Consider the following 24,777-nt stretch of genomic DNA (forward strand, 5'->3'; position numbering starts at 1 on the left):
AGGGACAATTATCATGCATACTATGTTTATTCCTGTATGAGTATTACACATAATAACCGACCGGCAAATTACACCCTGATGTTGCTTAGAAGATGCGCTCATCAAATTGTTGTTTAAACACTGACTAAAAGCTAATTATTTACTTTTTTGCTATATTATCTTTATTGCTTTATTTAATGTATTAATTAGTATAGAGTAGCACTCAGTATTTTAATTTTACACAAAATAAACCAGTATCTGCAGTACTTATTTTGTCTATCGGAAGGATATCACTGATTTCAGGTGGGTGTGCTTGGGTTCTTTCTAGCACTTTCCATGAAAAAACCGCCTAAACGTGACGTCATGTGCCTGTCAAAAGCATGCAGCGTTCAAGTAATGTGTGAATTAGGGGTTTAGTACGTTTTCATCCGGGAAATAATGCCTACAAATGTTTTCCCAGTTTGAAGACGATAGTCCAGTACAGACATTTCTGGATAACTTGAATGCGGCGAGTAGTGTTGAACGTTGCTTCCTCAAACGTTACTTTCATTACTTGTTTGTGTAGTCAATACAGGTTGTATCTTATGTAAGTGTAGTTGAATAATTGTTGACAGTTTAAATAATTAGGAATATAGAATTTGGTCAGCACACGTTTTGTAGTCAGAAACTGCCCAGTTCTGGATGGGTTTAGAGGATGACTGACAACTTGTGAGTGCCAAAAGATGGACTACTGCCGTAACTATACACCGTTAAAGGCAGGATTTGTAGAGTACATGCTGCAAATATGCTTGAAAACAGCAATCCTGTTTCTTGTCCTGAATTATACATCCAAGAGCACAAGAAAACCTTGACAATCAGCAAATCTTGTGTGACCTCTGCAGTCACATGGTTTATGGGCATACGTGATATTTGATACATTGCACGCATTGCATTGTATTTGATACAACTGTATGTCTGAACACAGTGATGTATTCCAAAAATATTCGTATATTCCAGGAACATTCGGTTAATTATATCTAGCTAAATAATAAACGCATTCTTTAAAAATGTTTTTTAGATAATTTCTCTTTCTGTGATTTCATTTTGTGAGTTAGGTCTTTTAAACTGCCGGGCGACCTTTTTTTCCCATAATGCAGTTTTACCGGAAATCTCGCTGTTGGGTTGATCGTTGATTTGACTGCATTAGATCCGGTTAAGCTAACTTTCCGCGAGAAAAAAGGTGAATTGTAATCGATTTGGGTAAGTATAATACACCACGGAAAAATAGTTTTGAGAGTACAATTCTAGTCTCTAACGCGTTTAACTGTACTAAAAAAATAATCAAGTCGTTGGACGGTAACGACTTAGCTAATGTACTTCCATTTTAGCGTCGGCGCCGTGAGTAGCTCGCTGCTAACAAAGCTAACGAATGCCGCACATAGCTCGCGCGCTGGCTCACGCGCTGGCTCGCGCGCTAACGTAGCTAGCAGCAGCGGTGCGGAATTGTGGCTCAAATAAAAAACACGCGAGGCGCATATTCGGACGTGCCGTTACATTAACGCGCGGTTGCCGCGTCCACGACGGCGTTCACGGTGAAACAAAGACGTAATGTGTTTATAGAGAGCAACAGTATGCGCCTGTTGAGTAGCAGCGCTAGCTGACCAGCTAGTTACCCGTCTAACTAGCGGCCGCACCGTCGTTATCGTGCGGGCGGACGGTCAGCCGTGTAGAGGAGGCACGGGTGTGTTCGTTCACCACCGCTCCACGATATTACCATCTTGTGCCCATCAATTGGGTTTTTATAACTGATCTTCCCCTCCCGACTTAGGTGGGTGTTCTACCCAAGATGTCCTTTCCTCCACATCTCAACCGGCCACAAATAGGCATCCCCGCCATGCCGCCAGGGATCCCGCCGCCACAGTTCGCTGGGTTTCCTCCCTCGATGCCCCCAGGTAAATTAAGACCCGATCTCAGTCTTGAACCCCAAAGACATTATAGTTTGGGTTGGTACCGGGACAGGCACTCTAAGTGCTGTGACCGTGGAAGTGTAGTCCAAATGGATTTGACAGGTGCCAAAATGTATTACCACCATCACATTAACTAATAATAAATATTAGTTAATATAGGGCCTTTTTTAAAATCTCCAAGCACATTACATAATTTTTTTTTATTATTAATTTCATAACACATTTTTTATGACATTTACACAATACAAATAATTATTTCAACAGAATAAATAAAAGACTCAACTGTCAGTCATGGCCTGGTGTTTAGGGAACTGGTCTTGTGACCGGAGGGTCGTGGATTCGATCCCCAGACCTGTGGCCATGACCAAGTTGACCCTGAGCAAGACCCTTAACCCTCAATTGCTCACTTGTATAAAAAATGAGATAAAAATGTAAGTCGCTCTGGATAAGGGCATCTGCCAAATGCCGTAAATGTAAATTGTAAGTCAGCCTAATGAAGTCAGTTTTTAATTATATATGGAAACTTTAATTCCAAATAATGTTCCCTGGAACACTGTTCCAGATTTGAGGAGCTGCACAAGTAAAGTTGCTTCAGGTGGGAGGGTGGTTTGAGTGGGCTGTGAGGCTTCAGGAGTCCAGCAAGACATGCAGGATATTCCACACTAATGAAGACTTTTAATGAAGCTGCTGTGGTCTGCCAGAGACTGGTGTAGTGCGACTTTATTGGGCAAAATGCACTGGGCTATCTGAAATTCACTGTTGAGAGACCACATTGTAACCAGTCAGTAGTGCACGGCAGTGGTCTCATTTAGATGTGATGAAAGCATGTAGCTTTTTCACAGTATTATGTAAGGTGATGCTATTTTGATGGTGATGGCATATTAATGATTGCCTATGGGATTCAGTGTTAGATTAAAAAAAAAATTGCTACAGCGGTGTTATAGATATTATACGTTTGATTTGAATGATGTGCACTGAAGATGTTGGCAGCTACTGCAGCTTTTGATTGAGGTCGCTCCTGCTTTTCCACAGGAGCCCCAATGATCCCGGTTCACATGGGTATCATGACCCCAACCCCCACGGTAAGCATCTTTATTTACAATTTTAAAAACCCACTTAGTGTTATTTCCTCAAATATTTATTATTAGAACATGTTCTTAATGCTCCCTTTTTATTACTTTGTCCACAAATGAAACTTGACACTGCTAATACAAGTAGCGTGTGTGCCCTGAAGAAATCATCTGCTTGTCTGTACAATTTCCTCACACTAGGCAACCTAATTACGTAACATATTGTTAGTAATATGTGTAATAATAATTTTGTAATAATGTAATACTAGTGTTTTTCCAAGTGTATATTACCAGCTCGTTCAGACCCTGGACTCTAAATTCTAGCCGCGATTGCTTGGCCAGGTGCTGGTGCCAACGTCGGTGCCGGTGGTCAATAAGGTGGCCGTCCCTAGGAAGGAGGTTCCGGCCCGGACCAAGGAGAACGAGGAGAACAGCGGCCCCACCACCACGGTGTTTGTGGGGAACATCTCGGAAAAGGCCTCCGACATGCTCATCAGGCAGCTGCTGTCGGTGAGTGGAGTAACGGCGTTCCCTGGGTAACGGCGTTCCCTGGGTAACGACGGCCTCGGTCACCACCTTAGACATAAGGCACAAGGTGAAGGTGCGGCGATGTGCGTAGGTTCTTCACGTCAGAATTTAAAGGTCCATTTCGGATTTGATTTTGCATCTGATGTCACAAGTGCCGCCGCCTCGGTGACCAAACAAAAGGTATTCAGCTGAAGGACAGTGTTGTGGGAGGGCAGATTTAGCAAATAATGCCTACATGTGTGTACATCGCTTCCAAGATATCGAAATATGAGTTTTTCATACTTATTAGTATGAAAAGAAGCAGTTGGGTTAAGTTTATTGATTTCGCTTTGTCAGTCAGTTGCACCGAGCTTTGATTTTGGGGATTATTACAGCACTGCTGCACAAATCCATCACCACGTTTAGGGATGTGACCCTTATGTTTGTGCTGTTAAATTATCATATATCAAACCGTATTTCCCTTTCACAGAAATGTGGCTTGGTCTTGAGTTGGAAACGAGTTCAGGGGGCATCAGGAAAACTACAAGGTAACAACAAGAAAAAAGTCCCAAAAATAACGCAGAGTTCAGCACGTATAACGTACTTGCATATCAACATACTGCTGCGTGTGTGTGTCAGCGTTTGGGTTCTGCGAGTACAAGGAACCCGAGTCGACTCTGCGCGCCTTACGGCTGCTGCACGAGCTGCAGGTGGGCGAGAAGAAGCTGCTGGTGAAGGTGGATGCCAAGACCAAGGCCCAGCTGGACGAGTGGAAAGCCAAGAAGAGGAGCTCCAATGGGGTGAGGGCGCCGCCCTGCTGGTCATGGCCTGCACCAGTTATTCGTGCATGTATTCACTTATTCACTGGCTTCAGGATCTGTGATGGATGTTTTATAAAATAAAATGTAATGATGAAATTACAAGACATCTGTAAGTGTTTGAATGTAATTCGGATGTGTTTTGCATGGCTTCGTAGCTTTGCCCATTAGATCATGCATTAACGCCTCTTTCTCCCCGGTAGAACGATAAGGCAGAGGAGGGGGGTGAGGAAGAGGAAGAGGTCTTGGATGAAGAAACCCAGAAGCGGGACCAGATAGTGAAGGGTGCGATCGATGGCCTGATCCGCGAGTATTCCAACGAGCTCAACGCCCCCTCTCAGGACGACGAGTCCAATCGCCGCAAGAAGAAGAAGGAGAAGAAAGAAGAGGTACGTAGACCCAGAGCGCCCCCCTGTGGCCCCCGTGTGCCCCTCATAGCTGGGGGACGGGGTGGGCGTGTCCTCTGAAGGAGCCAGGGCAGCGCTGGATTCACTACGGCTGTTTCTTAAGTGAAATTGCGCCATCACTTGGAATGGTTTTATCCGCCTGCCTGAAGTGTTCATTGCGTATTGCTGTCGTGCATGTTTTGAACTTTTGTTCTTCTGATCCAATCTGTCTATCCAGGAGGACATTAACGCCATAGAAATGGAAGAAGACAAAAGAGATTTGATCTCCAGAGAGATCAACAAATTCCGCGACACCCACAAGGTAACACATTTCGTGACAATCTCTCATGTCCCAGGTAGTGCAAACAAACAAACAAACAACAAACAAACAAAAAAGAACACATGCCTAGTTTAGGTTTGTAGTGTACAATTGGAATGCAACGACCACCAGAACGAGACTAGATTAAAATGACTGGATTGGCGTTACTGACCAGACCAGAGATGTTTACGTTAGTGTGGCTGGACGTCACAATTATTCTCTTCATACACCAGAACTTTGTCACTCGGTTCTGTGTAAATGAACGGCAGTCTCCTAGACTCAGATTAAACCTAGTCCAGCTCTGAAACCCATTCAGTTTAAGTTTTCTTGATTGAGATCGCGTTTTAGCCCCAGACTAGGCCTAATCTCGGTCTTGGACGTCCCTTTGTCTGTCATGGGTTAATTCCTCACATAAATGCCGAATGAGACGGACAGAGTCGCCGCTTTAAGGGCCTGCAGTGTAGGCGCTGGTCAGTCACACATAAATGCATGCACGTAATGTACACTTCCCTCAAAGCTAATCTGTTCATTAAACCCCACCATTATGATAGAGATCATATGGTGACTAAAGCAAGATGAATCTCACAGCTTTGGAAAAAGTTGCAAGAATAGGATGTAAGTATGAGCTTTCCATTCTTCTCTACATATACTGGGCGCCCCCTTCTGGAGGGCTTGCACAGGGGCAATTGCGTCATTTCTGTGGGGACGTTCCATGACAAATTTATCTTTCCACACGGCTTCTGTGTAAATTCAGGCTATAGTTCCAAGCACATGAGCGAAGTTGATCTCTTTCTAGACATCTCCAAAGTGAAAAGAACCCTGCGGTCTTCCTACTCAGAACTGTGCACCGAATGTGTGTTACCCAAGTCCCCAAGTGGCCAGTGAACCTGTGTGGGTCCCCCCCCCCATTAAAGATGTTGTTCATGATATAAATGATTACTGCTGACTGAATAACCACTGCAGTGAGTTGGCCGTGTGGCCGGTGTGACAGTAGGGGGCGCCCTTCCACAGCACGCGGATGCTCTGAAGACTCTGCAGGTATGAGCTAGCCCTCTGTGTTGTTGCACCCGTCAGCCCTCCATCCTCACTGCTTGCTTACGCACTCCTCCGTCAACCTTTTTTTCTCCTTTCTGTCTTTTGTTTCTTTTCCTTTCTATGGAATTTAGGACATTTGCAGGATTTTTATTCTTGTACGCGTCCGTGTTCAAGTCCACGGGCCCGCTGCGGCATATAATTGCATTGTATCCAATAGCAACCAATATGGCGGGATCGGGAAGGTAGTTTTTGGACATTAGTCAGTTAACCTCACATGACATTAATTCCCAGTTAGCTATTTTTCAAAAAGGGTTTTATTGCTTTATTACAGTAAAAAGATCTACCTGTCTCTGTCTTTCTGTGTGTGTAGTATTTTGTGTGTGAATGAATTTCTCCTTTTGGCTGTATATATATTTTATTTGCAATCTGTTATAGACACAAAAAATAGTGATGTTGACAGTGTCTTTGTTCAACACCGTTTCTTGAGGTGTACGACCTCTCTGAGGAAGTGAGAGCTGCTGAACTGAGGTTAAAGGTTATAGGCTTCAGGTTAAAGTTCATGTCCTGCTTAGCCCTCTGCTGACACCATCTTCCTCTTCTTCTTCTCTCTATCTCTATCTCTCTCTGTTTGCTCTGTACATTTTTTCCTTACCTAGTCTCTCTCGCTCTCTCATGCATCCCACCCACTGTTTTTAGAATTCCCTTTGGTGGCGAAACAAGAAACCGTATTCACTCCTTTAGCCACATTTTGCTCTAAAAGGTTAATACATTGCCCATTGGGTAATGTATTAATGTCCTCATCTCGTTTGTCAACAATTATTAATATTTAAATGGACACATTCTTAAAACTGTGGGTGTCATGCTGGCTTAAGGTCTTTTCATACTGTCTGAGTCACAGCGCCCTCCTCTGGCAGGACCTGGGCTGGCAGCTGTAGGGTAAGCCAGCCTCTACAAATTCATTTGTTGCCCTTTCTATCCAAACGTGAACAGAGTTCCACAGAGTAGCGTGATGCACCTGTCAGCCACGTTTGCACAAAGTGTTTGGAACTTGTTGTAATGACGTCATGTAACAAGAAACGGAAATTTCTGAATGAATTTCTCCTGCAAATCCTTTTGACCTGCTTTTCCTCCCAGGCCTAACATAAAGGCTTGTAGGGGCAACGAAGCTCTGAATCCGTAGCTCAACACCTGTAAGTTCAAAAACAACTAGTTTCACAAGGATTGAAGCCTTTCTGATGCTGTTGTTGTGAGGTGGAAAACATTTGCAGCGTCTTTCCATATCTGAATATGTCCTTTTGTTTTATGAAATGTGGGTAAATAGGTCTGAAAGAAAATGTGATTTCCAGGTTCTTTAAGACATTGAGTTGAATAAGAGGGGAAGACCTGCAGAAATATGTGCATTTTGGTGTTAAAAAACCCAGAGAAAACCCAATTCTGGAAACCCATTGTTATTCTGTTGCGGTAAACTATGAAAGACTTCAACACTTTAGACCAGTTGCTTTCCTCTTGCTCTTGATATTTAAGTTTAAGGGTGGGGGATCCCGACAGCTCTGTGTAAATATATATGTTTATTCGTTTCTTGCTGGCAGCTTTGTTGGGCAATTTGGTTAGCGTAGCGCTAGAGGACAGAGCTGTCCTGCACCTCCTCAGTGCAGCGTAGACGTGAGCCTGGCCGCCGTGCGTGTGCGTGTGCTCAGGCCGTGCGTCTGTGCCTCCCTACAGAAGCTGGAGGAGGAGAAGGGAAAGAGAGAGAAGGAGCGACAGGAGCTGGAGCGGGAGAGACGAGAGCGAGACAAGGAGCGCGAGCGGGAGCGCGAGAGGAGGGAGAGGGAGCGAGAGAAGGACCGCGAACGAGAGCGGGAACGAGAGCGCGAGCGAGAGAGGGAGCGTGAACGCGAGCGTGAGAGGGAGCGTGAGCGCACCAAGGAGCGTGAGAGGGAGAGGGACTGGGACCGGAGCAGAGACCACAGCGAAGATCGCAGCAGGTCCAGGTGAGGAGACGCTCGATCTCTGGTGATGTTTCATATAGGCCTGTCACGACAACATTTTCAGAATGATATATTGTTCCAGAATTTATTGCGATAAACGATAATATTGTCATTTTAAAGTGCCATTATAGATTTTTTTTCTTGCTTCTGGGCTCTCCAAAGGAGCTTTAAGACAATGCCACAATAATAATATAGTAGCATAATATTACAATTACACCAGTTTACCAGTAATGTAATGTCTTGTAAAGCTCATGTATGGGGTCATAATTGAGCTTGACCACATATCTGTAGTGGCAGAATAAAATGACATGTCTTTAATTAATCTCCTTCAGAATGCCATCTTTCACTACATTATATATGTATATTCCATGTTGGAATGGCATATACTCGAAATAATTCTCTTTTTCATCAAATTATTTAATGGTTGTTTATTTTCAAAATAATAAACAACCATTCGTCATGTAATTCGTCAGGTTTTGAGGGGTGTTTCTTTATACTACCACATATTGTTTCAAACAACACTGCAAAGAATGTGCCGCGGAAAGTATGAATGCCTCCACCGTTTGCGGAGGTTTGCGCGAGGTGGGCAGAGTCGCGCGCTACGGTCACTATAATAACCATTAAATAATGTGATAAAAAGCTAATTATTTCGAATCATTTCGAGTCCTATTAGCCTCGAATACGTTCGCGAGCTAACACCTGTGTGTGTCGAGGCACTGTTATTGACGCATATGCTCTCCATGTACTGCACTCATTTCCTAACCGTTAGATGTCGCTCTCTGATCACAGATTTGTCTTCCCTTAAGGGGGGAGGGGGGTGCATGAGAGCAGCACTGCGTGCCTTTCTGAAATCTCACGTAGTTGCAGAGGTGGAAAGAGTACTGAAAAATTGTAATTGAGTAAAAGTATCATTACTTTGCCTAAAATCTACTCAGAGTAAAAGTAAAATTACCCGTCTCAATTTACTCAAGTAAAAGTACAAAATTACTTCATTTAAAATGTAATTTGAATAAAAGTTACTTAGTTACTTTCAGTTATTTAATGCATGGATGAATCATGAACCAAATTCAGCACAAGTTGTTTTAATCGATTTCAAAGTGTATTTAAGTGCACATCCACACTTGCAAAAAGATCAGCTGGGCTCAGGAACATACTTCCTCACAGCACAAGGACAGTCACAACCATAAAGTGCAAACAATTTTCAGTCCTATTGTCCAACGGACAACACTATGATAAGAATAAAGAAATTTAAATTACAAATTATTCAAAAAACAAAATGCACACAAAATTAAGTGCCCACAAGATGCCACAAGTCAAACTAAAATGCAACAGGATTCCACTACTCACAATAAAATGACCACAGGATCCCACAGAATCTCATCCTTTTGGAAATAAGTGCACCAGATTATGACCTGATTATGAGAAAATGGAAAGGGTGCGCGCAAGGCAAGGCCATGCAATTGGCCTTCAGTTCTGGGACTCAGAAGTTTAAATTTCTGCCCGCATTTAATTTTTCACCATCAATATTTTTTTACTCAGTAATGTGAGGGCGTTCAAATGTAGTGAAGTAAAACTACTTGGGTCAAAATGTACTCAAGTAAAAGTAAAAATTACATATTTCAAAAAGTACTCAGAAAATTACAAATTACTCATAAAAGTACTCAATTACAGTAATGTGAGTAAATGTAATTAGTTACTTTCCACCCCTGCGTAGTTGCGGTTTATTCTCAAGTAAACAAATTTGCGCGGAAACCCAATGGCCAATTATCGACATCAGCAAAAATTATCACGGTTAAAAAAATTATCGTACGATAAGTCGATAATGTAATTATTGCGACAGGCCTAGTTTCATATCTTTCAGTGTTGGTAGTAAATAGCAAAGACGTGTGTGACTCGTGGACCATGTGCTGCCTAATCTTAATAGCATATTACCATAAATGTAAACTAGATTTTAAGTTCAGGGGTGCAGGATTGAGTGTCAGGGTTGGAAACTCTTTTCTCCTGAGCGTTGTTTAAATCAGCTGCTGTGACGTTCCAGAGAACAAAGCCGAGATCGGGACAGAGACAAGGAGAAGAAGAGGGACCGCGAAGAAGACGAGGAGGAAGCTTACGAGAGGCGTAAACTGGAGAGGAAACTCAGAGAGAAGGAGGCAGCCTATCAGGAGGTGGGCAGAGCAGGATTACACCACTTCACAGGTTTTATTTCGGGGTCGTCGTTTTGAGGAAAAGTGAGCGTTGCAGACCACGGGAACTTTAGCCATTAACTCCAGTTGTTGTGCTGTGCAGCGGCTGAAGAACTGGGAGCTAAGGGAGAGGAAGAAGGCACGAGACTACGCCAAGGAGGCCGAGAGAGAGGAGGAGCGGCGGAGAGAGACGGTAAGGGGGGGGGGGGGGGGGGGGGGTGACTACTAAACCTAAAGCTGCCCCCTATACCTCAGCACTGAATTTGTGTGTGTGTGTAGCCTGTTTTAAGTAGGTATTTTTTCCTTCTAGTACTGATGAATCCGATTTTTGACAAATCTGACAAATTGACTAATGACAAAATATGGTCAGCCTGTCTTTTAAAACACTTCATGCTCCCTGATGAAGAATCTTTTTTTTTCTTGCTCTCTCAATCAGGCTAAAGAAGGCAAACGATTAAAAGAGTTCTTGGAGGACTATGATGATGACCGGGATGACCCTAAATATTACAAGTAAGCTCTAGGCACGGTTAGTAAGTGTGAGGTGCGATGTGATTGTGGAAACATACCCCGATGTTAATCTAATGGTTCCCTGTTCTTGCAAACGCTTCGTCATACACACGTTATCGCATTATAATTTAAACCAATATTAAATTACACTGTACCATATTTGACTGGTCATATGTGCCTGTTTCAGTTCTGAATCCCAAACACTAACTGTGTAGACAGAAACGGGCTTCTGGTACAGTGAATGTAGTTGGCAAAAGTCATTACATACCTGACCTCATATTGTTATCATCCTTATCGGTCATGCAAGTGGAAAGGCTGAAATGTTTGAAATGAACCACAGCTCATGCCTCATGTAACTGACCTTGAAACCTAAGCCATATATGTTTTTACTAATCCTTGTACTCAGCACACAGACCCCCTCTCTCACTCCTCCCACTAACCCGGCCTCAACCATGCGCGTGTCCAACGGTGTGTTGTTGCTCTGTGTGGCCAATAGGGGCAGCGCGCTGCAGAAACGTCTGCGAGACCGAGAGAAGGAGATGGAGCTGGACGAGAGGGACAGGAAGAGGGAGAAGGAGGAGCTGGAGGAGATCAGGCAGCGTCTGCTGGCCGAGGGCCATCCTGACCCGGACGCCGAGCTACGCAGGGTACCTGCCCCCTGTGCCTTACACGGTGGTGGTCAAAACCCCGCCCCCTCTGCCTTACACGGTGGTGGTCAAAACCCCGCCCTCTCTGCCTTCTGTGCGGCGTTCTGTGGTCCAGAGTCAGCATCCTCCCTTAATTCTGCATGCCTTTGATATTTAGCTGAAGCCAGCAGGTAGAATGAATCAGGCTGTGTTCAGGGTATCAGCGGTGCCGTTTAATTCAGATTTATTGATGCTCCGATCCCATTTTTCTCATTTGACTGGTTACATTCCTGTTCCAGTCAGTGAAGTGTTGCTCACTGACTGCAGAATCCACACGTATTCGCAAGGCCAAGCAGCATTGCAGTAGTAACAGAGTTTCAGGAGGACAGCAGGACAAGGTATTTATTGTGAAGGTGTGACAGCAGGACAAGGTCTTTATTGTGAAGGTGTGACTGCAGGACAAGGTCTTTATTGTGAAGGTGTGACTGCAGGACAAGGTATTTATTGTGAAGGTGTGACTGAAGGACAAGGTCTTTATTGTGAAGGTGTGACTGCAGGACAAGGTCTTTATTGTGAAGGTGTGACTGCAGGACAAGGTCTTTATTGTGAAGGTGTGACTGCAGGACAAGGTATTTATTGTGAAGGTGTGACTGAAGGACATGGTCTTTATTGTGAAGGTGTGACTGCAGGACATGGTCTTTATTGTGAAGGTGTGACTGCAGGACAAGGTCTTTATTGTGAAGGTATGATCTGCTCTACTGGCTGTTGAACATCGCCTGTGCACCATTATGAAAAGAAGCCTGAAACCTGCAGATATGAAGCTTAAGCTATTTGTACTGTTTACAGACGTGTCTTTATGTGGGATGTAGGAGCCCGTACTGTAATAACGGTAATGAGTGCACCCATAGGGGGTACTGAGAATCTTAAGAATTCTTATCACTTGACCACATATGAAAGTGACTCTGGTCTAATGGAAAATGGAAGACTATATATTTTTTGTCCTGCTGTGGTGGGTGAGGTGTTGCACAAATCCTTTATGTCTTATGTCTGAGTGGATAGCAAGATAATGTTACGCTTGTCTTGTCTGTTAAACTCGGCGATAGCAGCTATTCAGTGGGATTCGGTGTTTAAATATCTGCTGGTGTAAAGCTCTCCAGCTCTCCATTCTCAACTGTGCAGCAGTTTCCTTCCTCCCTAAGGCACTAACGTCAATGAGACGGCGGTTTGTTTAGCCAGTGGAGGGTTTGTTAACGTCTCGATGGGGATCGGTGAGGCTGTGCTGTCTCCTCGTGGCTCTGAGCTCTCTCCTCCTGCCCGTCCCCCCAGATGGAGGAGGAGGCCGAGCGCTTGCGGCAGCCCCCCGTGAAGCCGGAGCCCGTCGTGGAGCGCGAGCGGGAACGCGAGAGGGAGCGCAAGCCCTCGCGGGAGGAGCGCGATCGCGGGAGGGAACGGGAGCGCCGCCGGCCCGTCCAGGAGCCCCGGCCGCCGTCCCGGTCGGACGAGGACGTGGAGGACGGGGAGGAGGTGGAGGACGAGGAGGAGGCCAAGCCCTGCCTCAAACCCACCATGAGGCCCATCACGGCCGCCCCGTCGGTCTCCTCGGCCAGCGGCAACGCCACGCCCAACACGCCACGCGAGGAGTCGCCCACCGGCATCATCATCCCACACGAGAACTCGCCCGCCGAGACGCAGCCACAGGAGGAGCTCCGGCCCAAGATCGGCCTCAGCCTCAAACTAGGTGAGCCCACGACCAGGGGCAAAATGTTTTGGTCTTTGAGGGGGAAAAACCCCCTCAAAAGCCTAAACTCCGCCCCCCCCAATCACCTGATCATTGGCGATCCTTCTGCGGTCACTAAGGTTCCACAATCGTGTGTTTGAACTTGCTCAGGTGCCACAGGCAGCCCCGGGCAGCCCATCGTGGGCAAGCGTAAGAAGCTGGTCGTGGAGAGCGTCTTCAACCTCGACGACGAGGTGGACGAGGTCCCCCGCAAGAGGAAGCTGGTTCCCTTGGACTACGAGGACGAAGACAAGAGCAGCGTGGGAGGGGACGGCGTTGGGGCGGCAGGGGGCAAAGGGGCAAATACGGAAGAGAAACGCAAACACATCAAGAGCCTGATTGAGAAAATCCCCACCGCCAAGCCGGAGCTCTTTAACTATCCGCTGGACTGGTCCGTCGTTGACACGGTAAGCCTGTTTGGTGAGAGGGGGGTTGAGGCTGTTTTATTTAACTCGAATATTACATTAGAAAGCATCATTTTTACTTCATGTCTTACAAGTAGATTGTCCTTAATAACTTTCCACCCCCCCTCCCACATCTAGACTCTTATGGAGAAACGTATTCGCCCATGGATCAATAAGAAGATTGTGGAGTACATCGGTGAAGAGGAGGCCACGCTAGTTGACTTTGTATGCTCGAAGGTGAAGATCTTGTACCTTCTTTCACTCACAATGAAGCTGTAAATTAGTTCTGATTGTGTCTGCTTTTTCCATGGGATTTTATTTACATTGAGCTATTAAAACACCTGTTAAATATAAAGTGCAACACATCTTTGCCGTAACCCTGCACACTTTAGGGCTGTGTCTCTGTTGTGGGTGTTCATGGATTTCATTCATGTTTCTCAACAGGTAATGGCTCATAGTACACCACAGGGCATCTTAGATGACGTTGCAATGGTAAGTGAACTCACACATTGCAAATATGACTTAGTTACTTTGTAAATCTCATTTGATAAATAAAATCACACACGTTTGGGCTGTCCCCTCTGTCCAGGTGTTAGATGAAGAAGCAGAAGTCTTCATTGTGAAGATGTGGAGGTTATTGATTTATGAAACGGAGGCCAAGAAGATTGGACTGGGCAAGTGAACGAGCACTCAGGATCAAATCTGGTCCCGACTTCCTGTTTTATCGGTTCCCTTCCTGAAGAGAAAAAGTGCACGACTTGGGGGAAACTCAACAATTCTAAAACTTCTGACCCAGAAAGTTGATCTTTTCAGCAATTCCATATAAAAAGTTGTTTTTTGTTTTCTCTCCATCCTGTGACTGCAGTGACTGTGTTTAAGTTAGTGAGCACTGGATCTAAAGTCTAGCTCCGCTTCCACCACTGAAGACCTTGGTGAGATGTTTTCCTCAGGGCTCATCTACTAAGTTGGACCTTCAGCGTAGCCTCATCATACCCGCTTAGATTAGAATTGATGTCTCTATCAATACCGTATTCTATTGTAGACTGTCGCACTGTAATATTTGCCAATCAAGTCTGGGTTTCAATTTAATTTTAATTTTGTTCTGTTCTCAAAGTTGAGTTGCACCAAAGAGTTTATCCCCAAATGTCTCATGGTGACCTCTTTCCACTGCAATGGGATGTGCAGAGTGAATTGAACCCAACAATGTTCTGGAAGTCTGGCGAAACTGATCTTGATTTGCGCAAACATTAAAACAGTGGTCTCTGTTTTTGTACTTACTGGTCGATATGTGTTTTCAATAAAAGTGATCTTTTTTTTAATAAACTTAATTTGCAGTTATGGGTTTTTGAAAGGGAATGTTATTTCTATGTAGCTATAGAACATTAAGATATATATATTTTTTTAATGCTGGCAAAATAAGCATCCTTATGCACAGTGAGATGCTACCTTGCTCAACTCTCTTAATTCAGTAGCTGCTACCACCACTTCAGGAGAACCCATGCACTGGATGTCAGGTTGCTTCTCACTGATGCACCTGATCCAGATGTTAAGGCCGCTTAACATCTTAAACATAGAAGGCCTCTGCAGGTCATCGCAGAAGTATTCAGGATGGTCTGAAACTTGCGCATATGCTTCTCACAAACTCAAAATGCCACATTTCACAGGTTTGCCTATAAATTTTTAATTTCTAGACTTTTTTATGGATACCACTTTTGGTTTGGATACAAAAACAGTTCATGTCTGTATCCCCTCCAGGAGGGTCTGGCCACTGCATGTAAAGACCACGCAGGGTTCATCCATCCATACGTTCTCCGTTTCTCCACTGGCGCTGTGGGACTCTAGTCTTCAGCCTTGGCCTCCATCTCATCTGCGTCGTCATCTCCATCCACTTCTGCGTTCTCTCGTTCCAGCCGCTCCAGCTGTCTCTGGAGTTCTGTCTCGTCTGTGTCTGTCACCACTTTGGGCTGGGAGAAACACACACACACTCACTAATCCATGGGACAGACGTGGTCTGTACTCACACTGCACCAGAAATTATACCGTGACTGCAGTGTGGACTGGTATTTCTGCTATAGCCAGATAATCTAAACACTTGCACACTATCCCATACCAGGGGACCAAGAGTGACTCGACAAATACAATCTCAATGATATGCTTAGTGATAGCACTTGGTTGCAGATCCTCTGAAGACTGCAGTGTCAACCAGATGCTGGATACATACATACATGTTCTTTGCATTACGTTGAATTTACTAAGTGCAAGAAAAGATACAAACGTAACACTAATATAGTCAGGGTTCCCACGGGTCCTTGAAATCCTTGAAAGTTTGTGAATCTGAAAAAATAAGTTCTTGAAAACGGGCATAAAACGACATCCTTGAAGGTCCTTGAATATTTTTTGGGGGAGTTGACATTTCACATGGATGATAAGACCATAATAAAAGAATAATAGGCCAATCACAGTTGTTAGGAAGTCAATATGTAGAAAAGATTGGTAGGAAAAGGGTATTTTTGTAAAGAGATTGTCATGAAGATCTTTCTCATCCTTTGTTGAAAAATATGATCTGATATAGTTATAAAGATTTTAAGAGGGTCTGCAAAGCTATTCCTTTAGCATTGATTCAATTATTCAAAAATGTCATTTTATATTCAGAGGTGACCATTTCGATTTAAAATTCCAAAATAATATACAAGATATATCCTGTAGCCATGTTTCTTGAAAGAAGATTTAAATTTGATGTTGATTCACGTGCCTTTTATAAGTCAGATGAATCAAGGGAGTATTTGTTTTTTTTTTTTTCATGACAATATTCACAATTTTTTTGCATGGACATTGGATTAATGTCAAACTTAATGTCAAAGATTCATTCTTTTGATGTCAATGATGTCGCTAAAATCATCTCACACCAGATCTCTAGAAACCTGGTGTTCTGATCTCATTATATGGCTTTTCTGTGTATGTTTATGTGTATATGCATAAGTGTATTTTCATCATTTTGTTTTGTTGTCAACTGCTATCAATGCGTCATTATTTTGCCAGCACATGCTGACTTTTACTTTGCAAAAGTTCGGTCATTCTCCTGTAGATTTTATTGGCGAAATTTGTTTGTTCAATCAGCACTGCATTGTAGCGTTTCCTGTACGTAGTTAACATGCGTGTAGCTGCTTTACATGCGTGCCACCTTCTCACAGGCGAATCGCCAGTCGCACTGAGTTTTTGTTGAATAGATTGTCTGGATCAGCAGGATTAGTCTAAAATTCCAAACGTAAAATGCTCATCAGAGCGGTGAATGCGTGTGTAGGGACTCGTGCATGCTGACCTCCATCTGGACATTGAACACGCCTCGTTTCTCCTCGATCTTCTCCTTGATGACGGCCATGGCCTGGTTGAGTATGGACAAGCCCTCTGTCCGGTCCAGAGTGGTCGTAGTCATCACATAACGAGGAGGAGCGATTAGGTTTATCTGAGCCAAAACAAATGATTTCAGATTGTAAACAGCAGTATTCACTTACTTCATATATGTATATATTTTTTTAACATAAACTATGCTAGCATTTGTATATATGTCTTTATTAAGGAATGGTAACTTTACTTTCAGTTATTTGGCTAATTTTGGCCTCATCCTGTTGCGTGTACCCCAGAATTTAGGCACCGTTTACCTTGATGGGCATAATCTCTGTAGAGCAGTTTAGTCCTGCCCTCAGGGACTCTTTGACAGCATCAATACCCTCATATCCATAACACGCCACTTCAATGTCTGTTGGGAGCAAACATTAGGAACGTGTTCGAAATGTTGATAAGATAAATTGCCATAGAACAAAATACAATGCAATACACTCACCTGTGAATGACCGCTAACACCACCCATACAACTCATTATTTAGGTTTTAGGCTTTTGTCATTCAGTGTATAAGCTTTATGTACATTTCTAAAAGTCACGAGACGAAATACAGAGAATTATTCTCTGAATAATTACTCCTTAACATGAACAGAAAACAGAAACAATTGCTCTGGACTTTTACATCCCTTTATATCATCAGTGTATGTATTTGGATATGCTGAGGATGCGGGCAGGAAGTACCGCACAGCATCTCAGTACCTGCTCTTATTTTGACAGCCTGTGGTGTAAGCCGCCTGTTGATGTTGTCAATGAGCACACTCCTCTCATCTTCGCTGAGATCCAGCCCGTCCAGAATAGAGGGATCACTGACAGAGGGCAAAATAAAAGCATGTCCTTTTTTAAAATCTTGGAGCCAAAAGCAGGTCTGCCGTTGCTCCAGAACATGTAGGAGTGTCATATATAATCCAACAGCTGGGAAACAAGTGTATTGTTTTTACAGGGTCTTGTGCAGTCAATAACTGATGAATCTAAAAATAAAGAAATTAAAATAAATAAATATTACGCATTAAGTATTTTATTGCAGATGCAACAGAGGCTCTAGTGGGAGTGTTTAAGTTCATCCTCAGATTCCTTAAGTATGTTTGGAGACATGGCCCCACAATACCAGAGATTTTAACTCACAAATACTTGGGAAAATATAAAGAAACTGTTCTAATGATTTAGATATGCAGTTGTATTTACAATCTTGATTTCTTATTGCACTATAACTAAAACTATGAGATTTTACTTAATGTAACATTAAATAAGTTAGAGTTTAAGTGTTTGCGTCCCTTCAGTTTGTCCAAGTAGCTCATAAATACCCTGTTAATTTTAGACAGTTTCAGATATCAAAAGCTATATGCACCAGTGTGCTCATAGGAGGAGACTATTGGGGTCTGATTTTGGATTCACACATCCACTAGAGTCCCCACTTTCCTCCTGTGACCTTGCAGTTCAGGAAAGTGGACTACTTACGACACAGCCTGTTTAAAGACGTCGTAAGCGCCGTATCCGGGTCGCTTGTATTTCTCGTCGAACACCCAGGCGGTGCGCTGGTACAGGCTCTCCAGCTGCTCGTCCTTGGTGTACTCTAACACCTCGGCCACATGCCTCAGGATGCTGTAGACCTAACAGACATCACACTCTTCAGACCGACCCACGGGAAAAGGCAGAAATGTGGAAAACCGAGACAGCCACTGCTCACCAGCGACCACTTACGGTCTTAGACTTGGTGAACTTGTCCTCGCACTTGACGGCCTCCTCTGGAGAGACTCTTCTCTTTGACAGGTCGATGTATCCTGCAGCCAGAGACAGAGTTAGGACAGAAGCTCCTACAGTAAAGCCCTTTGAACATCAGAGGTGTGCCCACCCTTCTCTTTGTCCACCCGGATGACCACCACGCATTCGTTGCGGCCGATGCGAATGAGTTTGTTGATTGAACGAATGCGTCGACGAGACAGCTCGCTCAGCAAGATCATGCCCTCGATGTTGTTGTACTCCAGCAGGCTGACATAGGCGCCCATCTCAGCAATGGACCTCACGTTCACCATCACCACATCCTCCACCTCCGGGAACCGGTGCTGGTAGAACCTACAGCTCAGTCCCGGCATCCCTTTGAGAGAGAAATCAAGAACTTCACTTCATGAGCTCCCACCACCACATGACCATCTTTCTGGACTATATGGCACCACAGTTGCAGAAGACAATGATTCAATTCCATGTGTCCCTATTTTACAGCTTTAACTGAGATTACATCTAGCTAGCTGCTAACTACCCGCCCAACCCGCCAACTTCATCTTCCAACACAATAGTCACACACGTTCACCTCTCTGTATTGAAGAAGTTAGCTAGCTAACTAACTAGCTAGCTAGCTAACAGGTCTGGGTGATAAACGGTAGCTAGGCAACCAGGTGAGTGAAACGACGTTAACTAGCTAACCTCGCTAGCGACATGCGGCATGTAAACGGCGCTAGCGTGCTAACGTTGACTATGGGCTTGACCGCCGTATTTACACTCAATAGTCTATGAAGTTATGTGTATAAAAGTTACCTGAATCCAGATATTACTGACAAATTAGTTTTAATGTAAAAAATAACTTCGGAGATCGTAGTATCTCTTCTGACTCCGCGATCATAAGTTAGCCATTGATCCAGTTTGCACAAGGAGCTGGAAAACAGCAACAATGAGCAACACAACATGAACGCAAAATTGAATTTCAAAATAAAAGCGTTATAATAATGCAATAATTATAATAATGTTAATGTTAATTTTCAATGTACGTTTTACAATGTACGGTTAATTTAAATTTACTTAAATATCTATTTATCAAAGCAAAACATACATAAATTATATAGAAAGACAAAACTGAGAAGGAATTGTATAAACTAAAACTAAATAGTGCTGGAAAATACAGATTTGCACTGGCTCACTTAACATATTTGTAGTTAGTCAACATTTAAGAAATATAAATTTACAAAAAATATATGTCTTTATAGATTTGCGAACTACTACGCAAGGAGTCAAACTCAAATGATTTTTTCAGACGCTAAACGGGGACTTTTGTTTTCGTCGTGGCTAGATCACGTGACCCGCTGTCAGCTGGTTGTGTCTTTTGACTATGAGGGTCAGGGCGACAGTAAAACTGACATCGGGGTTTCTCAACTAACCCGCACACGAACAACGACAGCTTGAGCATTGCTGTGCATACAAACGCGGTTATTAAGAACCATTTTCGGACAGCAGTGTCTCATTGTTCCTTGAAAAAAAACAAGATGTCGGGCAAAGAGAGGATCGACATATTCCCCTCCAGAATGTAAGTAGCTAGCTAGCTAATGTGAACTCTGGCGAGCTAGCTTGCTAACCAGCTAACACGTCGAGCTTATAGCTTATTATTGCAGATAGCAGATGATTGTGGCTGAAGTTATTACGAAAAATGACATAAATACGACCGTTTTTAAATACTAACTATAGTGTTGCAGCTGCAAACTAGCTAAATATTTTCAGCCATTTAACCAGAGTGTACGTTGAATGAGTTGAGTGCTTACTGGCTAACTAACAATAAATAATTTTGGTTGTAACCGACTACTTATAAGATAAGATAATGTATATATCTATGTAATTCGAGACGGTCAGTTAGGAAATCCATTAAAAACAGAAGTGCTCTTATTCACTATCATGTGATGTTAGTTTCCTGCTGCGTGTTTGGGGGGGGGGGGGGGGGGTGTAATCCTAACTAGCAATTGAAGGTCGAAATAATTTATTTTAATTTAGCCTAGGTTTTTCAAAAAATGTGATTGTAAAATTATGTCTGTGAATATTTAGGACACAGGTGTATTATTATCTGATACAATTGAAGTCTGAGAGTGGGGATTCCTTATTGACAGCGTTTTTGAGTCCATTCATTTGGGCTTAATCAATTCCTGTAAAACCAGAGCGAGAAATTAGACAAATATTCTACTGAGATCACTTTTTTAGCTGCACTACTGGCTGGTTTTCTTATTGCTTCTTCGTCGTGACCTCTGTGACGGTTTCAGGGCTCAGACCATTATGAAGGCTCGTCTGAAAGGTGCTCAGACTGGCCGTAATCTGCTGAAGAAGAAGGCTGATGCTCTTTCTATGCGTTTCCGTCAGATCCTTAGAAAAATCATCGAGGTAGGATGAAGACCATTTCACATGGACACCTTTTAAAGTCATTTCTTGGGAGTCTATCATATTAGCATCTTGTACACAGCTAATTTACATTATGCAGCCTTTTAAAATGACGTTGGCCACTTGAAAGGTGTACAGATTTCCAGCTACACGGTGTTCAGAAATATGAAATTTCACTCCATTAAGAATGAAGGTTTGGTCACTTCCTGTTGCCATTTGTCCCCTTCCTGTAGTAGGCACACTTTTGTGTTATAATATTGTAATAATAATATTGATTCATGTAATTGACTCTACAATATAACTGAACATGTATTGGGTGCTATAATAGCTTCTTTCACACCGTCCCCCAGACCAAGACACTGATGGGTGAAGTGATGAGGGAGGCCGCCTTTTCCTTAGCAGAAGCCAAATTCGCTGCTGGTGACTTCAGGTAGGAGCTGCTAATGTCCGTCCTGTGTGTCCGACGGCAAATTTGTCTGTGGGCTTCACCAAACGCGTGTTCTGTCCACAGCACCACCGTTATCCAGAACGTTAACAAGGCCCAGGTGAAGGTCAGGGCGAAGAAGGACAACGTCGCAGGTTTGGCTGTGTTATTCCTCCCCCATTTCCCCTTTCACACATCCCAGAGGAATTCTTAAGTCTTCTTTTTCCCCCTCAGTTTTTAAGAAGTGTAGTTTAGTTTTTTATTTTCAACTCTTGGCTGCTGCATTTCTAAGTGGCTGTGTGCTTCGTCTGGTCTTAGGTGTGACTCTGCCTGTGTTTGAGCACTACCAGGAAGGAGGGGACAGTAAGTTTAAATAAACGTATTTCATCACCTGACTTTAGAATAGAACCAGGTGTACAAAAATCATGAACTCAGTGTAAGGCTGTTTAATCAGGATTTCAGAATAATTGTTCTGTTTATCTCTAGGTTATGAATTGACTGGTCTAGCCAGGGGTGGAGAACAGCTGTCCAGGCTAAAGAGGAACTATGCCAAAGCTGTGGAACTGCTTGTAGAATTAGCCTCCCTTCAGGTAGAGGGCGCTCATACATGTATATTGCTTCTCCAAATATAACCACAATGTTTGACCATATGGACCTGTCGGAAAATAAGACCAGAAAGCACTAAAGGCTTAATCTTTACTTTGATTTTGAATGTTTTAGAACCTTTTCACTAGGTTAAACCTTCACACTGACAGCATTTTGCACCATTTTCCCTACAGACGTCCTTCGTCACCTTGGATGAGGCCATCAAGATCACCAACCGGCGTGTGAATGCCATCGAACACGGTGAGTAGAGCAGATTCACACGCCGTGTGGCGTCCGAAGGCCCTGCTGTTTACTCCCGTTTTTCCCTCAGTGATCATCCCGAGGATCGAGCGCACGCTCACCTACATCATCACCGAGCTGGACGAGAGGGAGCGCGAGGAGTTCTACAGGTGAGCCCCGTCCCCACGTCTCCGCTCCGAGAGACACGTCGCCGTGAGCATTCTTTCTTCCTCCGCCTTTCTTAACGAGAGCTTCTCCCTGTGCTCCGCCCTCGCCAGGCTGAAGAAGATTCAGGAGAAGAAGAAGCAGCTTCGTGAGAGGACGGAGAAGGAGATCGCCCAGCGCCTGGCCCAGCTTGGCCCCATCGCCGAGCCCACCAACATGCTGACCGAGGAGACCGATGAAGACCTGCTGTTTGAATGAGACCCGCTGCCTTGCCCAGGAGACCATGCTCATCATGTTTTGTGTAGGGGGGGGGTGTCATTGTTTTTTGTGTATATGTTGGTGCTTATTCTGTTTTGTTTGGGAGAGAAGACTTTTCATGTTAATACATAAGCATGTTCAATAGAGCTCTATGAAAAATGAAACAAAACAAAATATATATATAAATTTATATATAGTATATAAGTACACTGTCCCTGGTCTTGTTTAGTATATGAATGATTTTTTAACATGACTGAAAATATTGTGCTAAGTTGTCAGAGAAAATTATTGAAAATAATTCTAGAAAATATTCTGAAATGCTGTTGTTCTACCATGGAAACTGAATTTATGCTGGGACCAGTTTTTCACGTGTTCTCCAAACTGTATTTGCTTAGTGTTTGTGATGGTGCTTAGTACACCACCACCTTAATATCAACACACCAATGGTCACGTAGTGATTTCGATAAACCCTTCTCTGCTCAAACAACTGTATTATATTCTATAACTATCATTGTCTGTGAAGTTCATGTCAATAAATTATGTAGACGATCATTTGTCTCCATTATTCAGTCATATATACATTTCACAGTTTATACATGGCAGGAAATGGGTGTCTCACCCTTTCGAAATGGGGGAGAAGTCAGCTCTAACTGCAGAGTGGAGGCGGAGCTTGTTTGTGTTTGATCTCCATGCCATACGCAGAGCAAAGATGCAACACACAGGACTGAATTGAACTTGGCAATGAGTTATGAAATTCTTTAAAATGGAAACAAAGATGAAGGCGGTTTGACATGGGTCAATTACCCAGGACAAAGTAACGTACAGCAAACAATGTAAAGACTTCATAAGGTCCCCACATGTGATATGTCTAGGTCAAAGTATTTCTGTGTCATATTTTGCCACATTTCTCTGAAAGCTGGATCTGAAGATGTTCCAAGTGTGAACATTCAGCAGTTGAAGTTTTGTTGCTATGTGTGAGGTAGCATGCTCTAAAAGAGTGTTACGTCTTCCACCACAGGAGACTACACTACCCACACTACCTACTAGGCGACTCAATCATCTAACACGTGACTAATTTCAGTGTGTGTATTTATACTTTACACTTCCTCACTGGATTTGTGAAGTATTGCCAGCTTTCGTAGATTGTCTGCATCCTGAGCGTTTATTCTTGTCTTCTTTCACTGTGTCCTTACCTGGATTGATTATTGGATATCATCTTTGCCCCTCTGGTTTGACTGCCTTTGTCTGCCTCCTCGCCTCTACATTGATTCTGGATTACCCTCTTGTTATAAAACATCTTTTCACGTTATTATCTGCAAGCGTCTGCAACTCTGCACCACCTCCCAATATACGAGAGACATTAAAAAGGTGTCTGGAACCTTCCTTGGACCTGTAAAGCAGCAGGTACGGGAGCGACAGGTGTACCTACTGCTCCTACGATTGATTGGCGGCGTCTGGAACAAACCTGATCATTCATCTGTCTAAACTACAAGTGACAGTTTCAGACAGTTTGTGGGAACTTTGTGACAGCTGTGTCAGTGAAACCCGTACTATCCATAGTGCTGCTGACGCCAATGGGAAGGTCAAAAAATATCTGACTGATGTTTTTGTTTCTAGGACACATGATGCTCTGGTTTACTGGCAGAATCAGTGCATATCATCACCTTTATATAATGGTAGAAAACAATACCTATAGCCTATATGCCAATAAGTGTTCCATATGGGGACATGTTTTCCAAGGCAGAGAGATAATTTGTAAAAATAAATAAATACAAAAAGATAATTAACCCAAAAAGCTAGAACAAATTCTTTTGAATAAATATTTTGACATTTATTGTCAAGAAACATCATTCCTTAATATTTCATAATCTACACTTCATACACTAAACTACATTTCATAAATGGGTTTAAACTTCATACTCTAAACTACATGTCATACTCTCACTTCAAAATGGGGCCTACACTTTATACTCTACAAAGTACTCATACCCACAACACCCATGTGGTTAAAGCTATTCATATTCTTTATTCC

At 43.3% G+C, this 24,777-nt stretch overlaps 3 protein-coding genes across 5 annotated transcripts; 2 read left to right on the top strand and 1 right to left on the bottom strand.

Annotated features, from left to right (window-relative positions):
* Positions 1-1,066: 1,066 nt before the first annotated feature.
* rbm25b (RNA binding motif protein 25b) lies at positions 1,067-14,883 on the top strand. Of its 2 annotated transcripts, none has more exons than XM_077017676.1 (18): positions 1,067-1,218; positions 1,787-1,910; positions 2,958-3,007; positions 3,320-3,505; positions 3,993-4,050; positions 4,142-4,302; positions 4,524-4,709; positions 4,945-5,028; positions 7,783-8,051; positions 10,087-10,213; positions 10,335-10,424; positions 10,668-10,741; positions 11,235-11,385; positions 12,691-13,102; positions 13,253-13,548; positions 13,684-13,782; positions 13,990-14,037; positions 14,135-14,883. In XM_077017676.1, exons 2-18 carry the CDS (start codon positions 1,805-1,807, stop codon positions 14,225-14,227), a joined length of 2,490 nt encoding a protein of 829 aa, XP_076873791.1. In that variant the 5' UTR covers positions 1,067-1,218; positions 1,787-1,804; the 3' UTR covers positions 14,228-14,883. The 2 variants fall into 2 exon arrangements, with proteins under 2 accessions (XP_076873791.1, XP_076873792.1); XM_077017677.1 differs by having other exon boundaries at positions 3,338-3,505.
* Positions 14,499-19,610, bottom strand: eif2s1b (eukaryotic translation initiation factor 2, subunit 1 alpha b). Of its 2 annotated transcripts, XR_013133277.1 has the most exons (9): positions 19,475-19,610; positions 18,795-19,037; positions 18,644-18,723; positions 18,401-18,552; positions 17,645-17,751; positions 17,205-17,302; positions 16,865-17,008; positions 15,271-15,509; positions 14,499-15,079 (listed from the first exon to the last, which is right to left on the bottom strand). XR_013133277.1 is itself a non-coding variant. In XM_077017679.1 (8 exons), the coding sequence occupies exons 2-8, from the start codon at positions 19,033-19,035 to the stop codon at positions 15,384-15,386; spliced, it is 948 nt and encodes a 315-aa protein (XP_076873794.1). In that variant the 5' UTR covers positions 19,036-19,037; positions 19,475-19,610; the 3' UTR covers positions 15,202-15,383. The 2 variants fall into 2 exon arrangements, 1 of the variants encoding a protein (XP_076873794.1); XM_077017679.1 differs by lacking the exon at positions 14,499-15,079 and having other exon boundaries at positions 15,202-15,509.
* A 413-nt stretch (positions 19,611-20,023) lies between these two features.
* Positions 20,024-23,297, top strand: atp6v1d (ATPase H+ transporting V1 subunit D). Its single transcript, XM_077017680.1, has 9 exons — positions 20,024-20,237; positions 20,959-21,076; positions 21,424-21,503; positions 21,585-21,652; positions 21,816-21,860; positions 21,984-22,087; positions 22,277-22,343; positions 22,414-22,492; positions 22,601-23,297. The coding sequence occupies exons 1-9, from the start codon at positions 20,197-20,199 to the stop codon at positions 22,743-22,745; spliced, it is 747 nt and encodes a 248-aa protein (XP_076873795.1). The 5' UTR covers positions 20,024-20,196; the 3' UTR covers positions 22,746-23,297.
* The last annotated feature ends 1,480 nt before the right edge of the window (positions 23,298-24,777 follow it).

The sequence above is a fragment of the Brachyhypopomus gauderio genome, chromosome 9 (assembly GCF_052324685.1).
Source record: "Brachyhypopomus gauderio isolate BG-103 chromosome 9, BGAUD_0.2, whole genome shotgun sequence".
NCBI lineage: Eukaryota > Metazoa > Chordata > Actinopteri > Gymnotiformes > Hypopomidae > Brachyhypopomus > Brachyhypopomus gauderio.

Excerpts from the sequence above, each read along its gene's own strand:
- eif2s1b (XM_077017679.1), bottom strand. The coding sequence starts at position 19,035 with ATGCCGGGACTGAGCTGTAGGTTCTACCAGCACCGGTTCCCGGAGGTG. Across the intron at positions 17,752-18,400 it reads GTCTTTAAACAGGCTGTGTC|TGATCCCTCTATTCTGGACG; the intron begins GTAAGTAGTCCA and ends GCCCTCTGTCAG. Across the intron at positions 15,510-16,864 it reads TGTTCAATGTCCAGATGGAG|CCCAAAGTGGTGACAGACAC; the intron begins GTCAGCATGCAC and ends TGTTTCTCCCAG.
- rbm25b (XM_077017676.1), top strand. The coding sequence starts at position 1,805 with ATGTCCTTTCCTCCACATCTCAACCGGCCACAAATAGGCATCCCCGCC. Across the intron at positions 5,029-7,782 it reads AATTCCGCGACACCCACAAG|AAGCTGGAGGAGGAGAAGGG; the intron begins GTAACACATTTC and ends GCCTCCCTACAG. Across the intron at positions 13,103-13,252 it reads CGGCCTCAGCCTCAAACTAG|GTGCCACAGGCAGCCCCGGG; the intron begins GTGAGCCCACGA and ends GAACTTGCTCAG.
- atp6v1d (XM_077017680.1), top strand. The coding sequence starts at position 20,197 with ATGTCGGGCAAAGAGAGGATCGACATATTCCCCTCCAGAAT. Across the intron at positions 21,504-21,584 it reads TTCGCTGCTGGTGACTTCAG|CACCACCGTTATCCAGAACG; the intron begins GTAGGAGCTGCT and ends TTCTGTCCACAG. Across the intron at positions 21,861-21,983 it reads CTACCAGGAAGGAGGGGACA|GTTATGAATTGACTGGTCTA; the intron begins GTAAGTTTAAAT and ends GTTTATCTCTAG.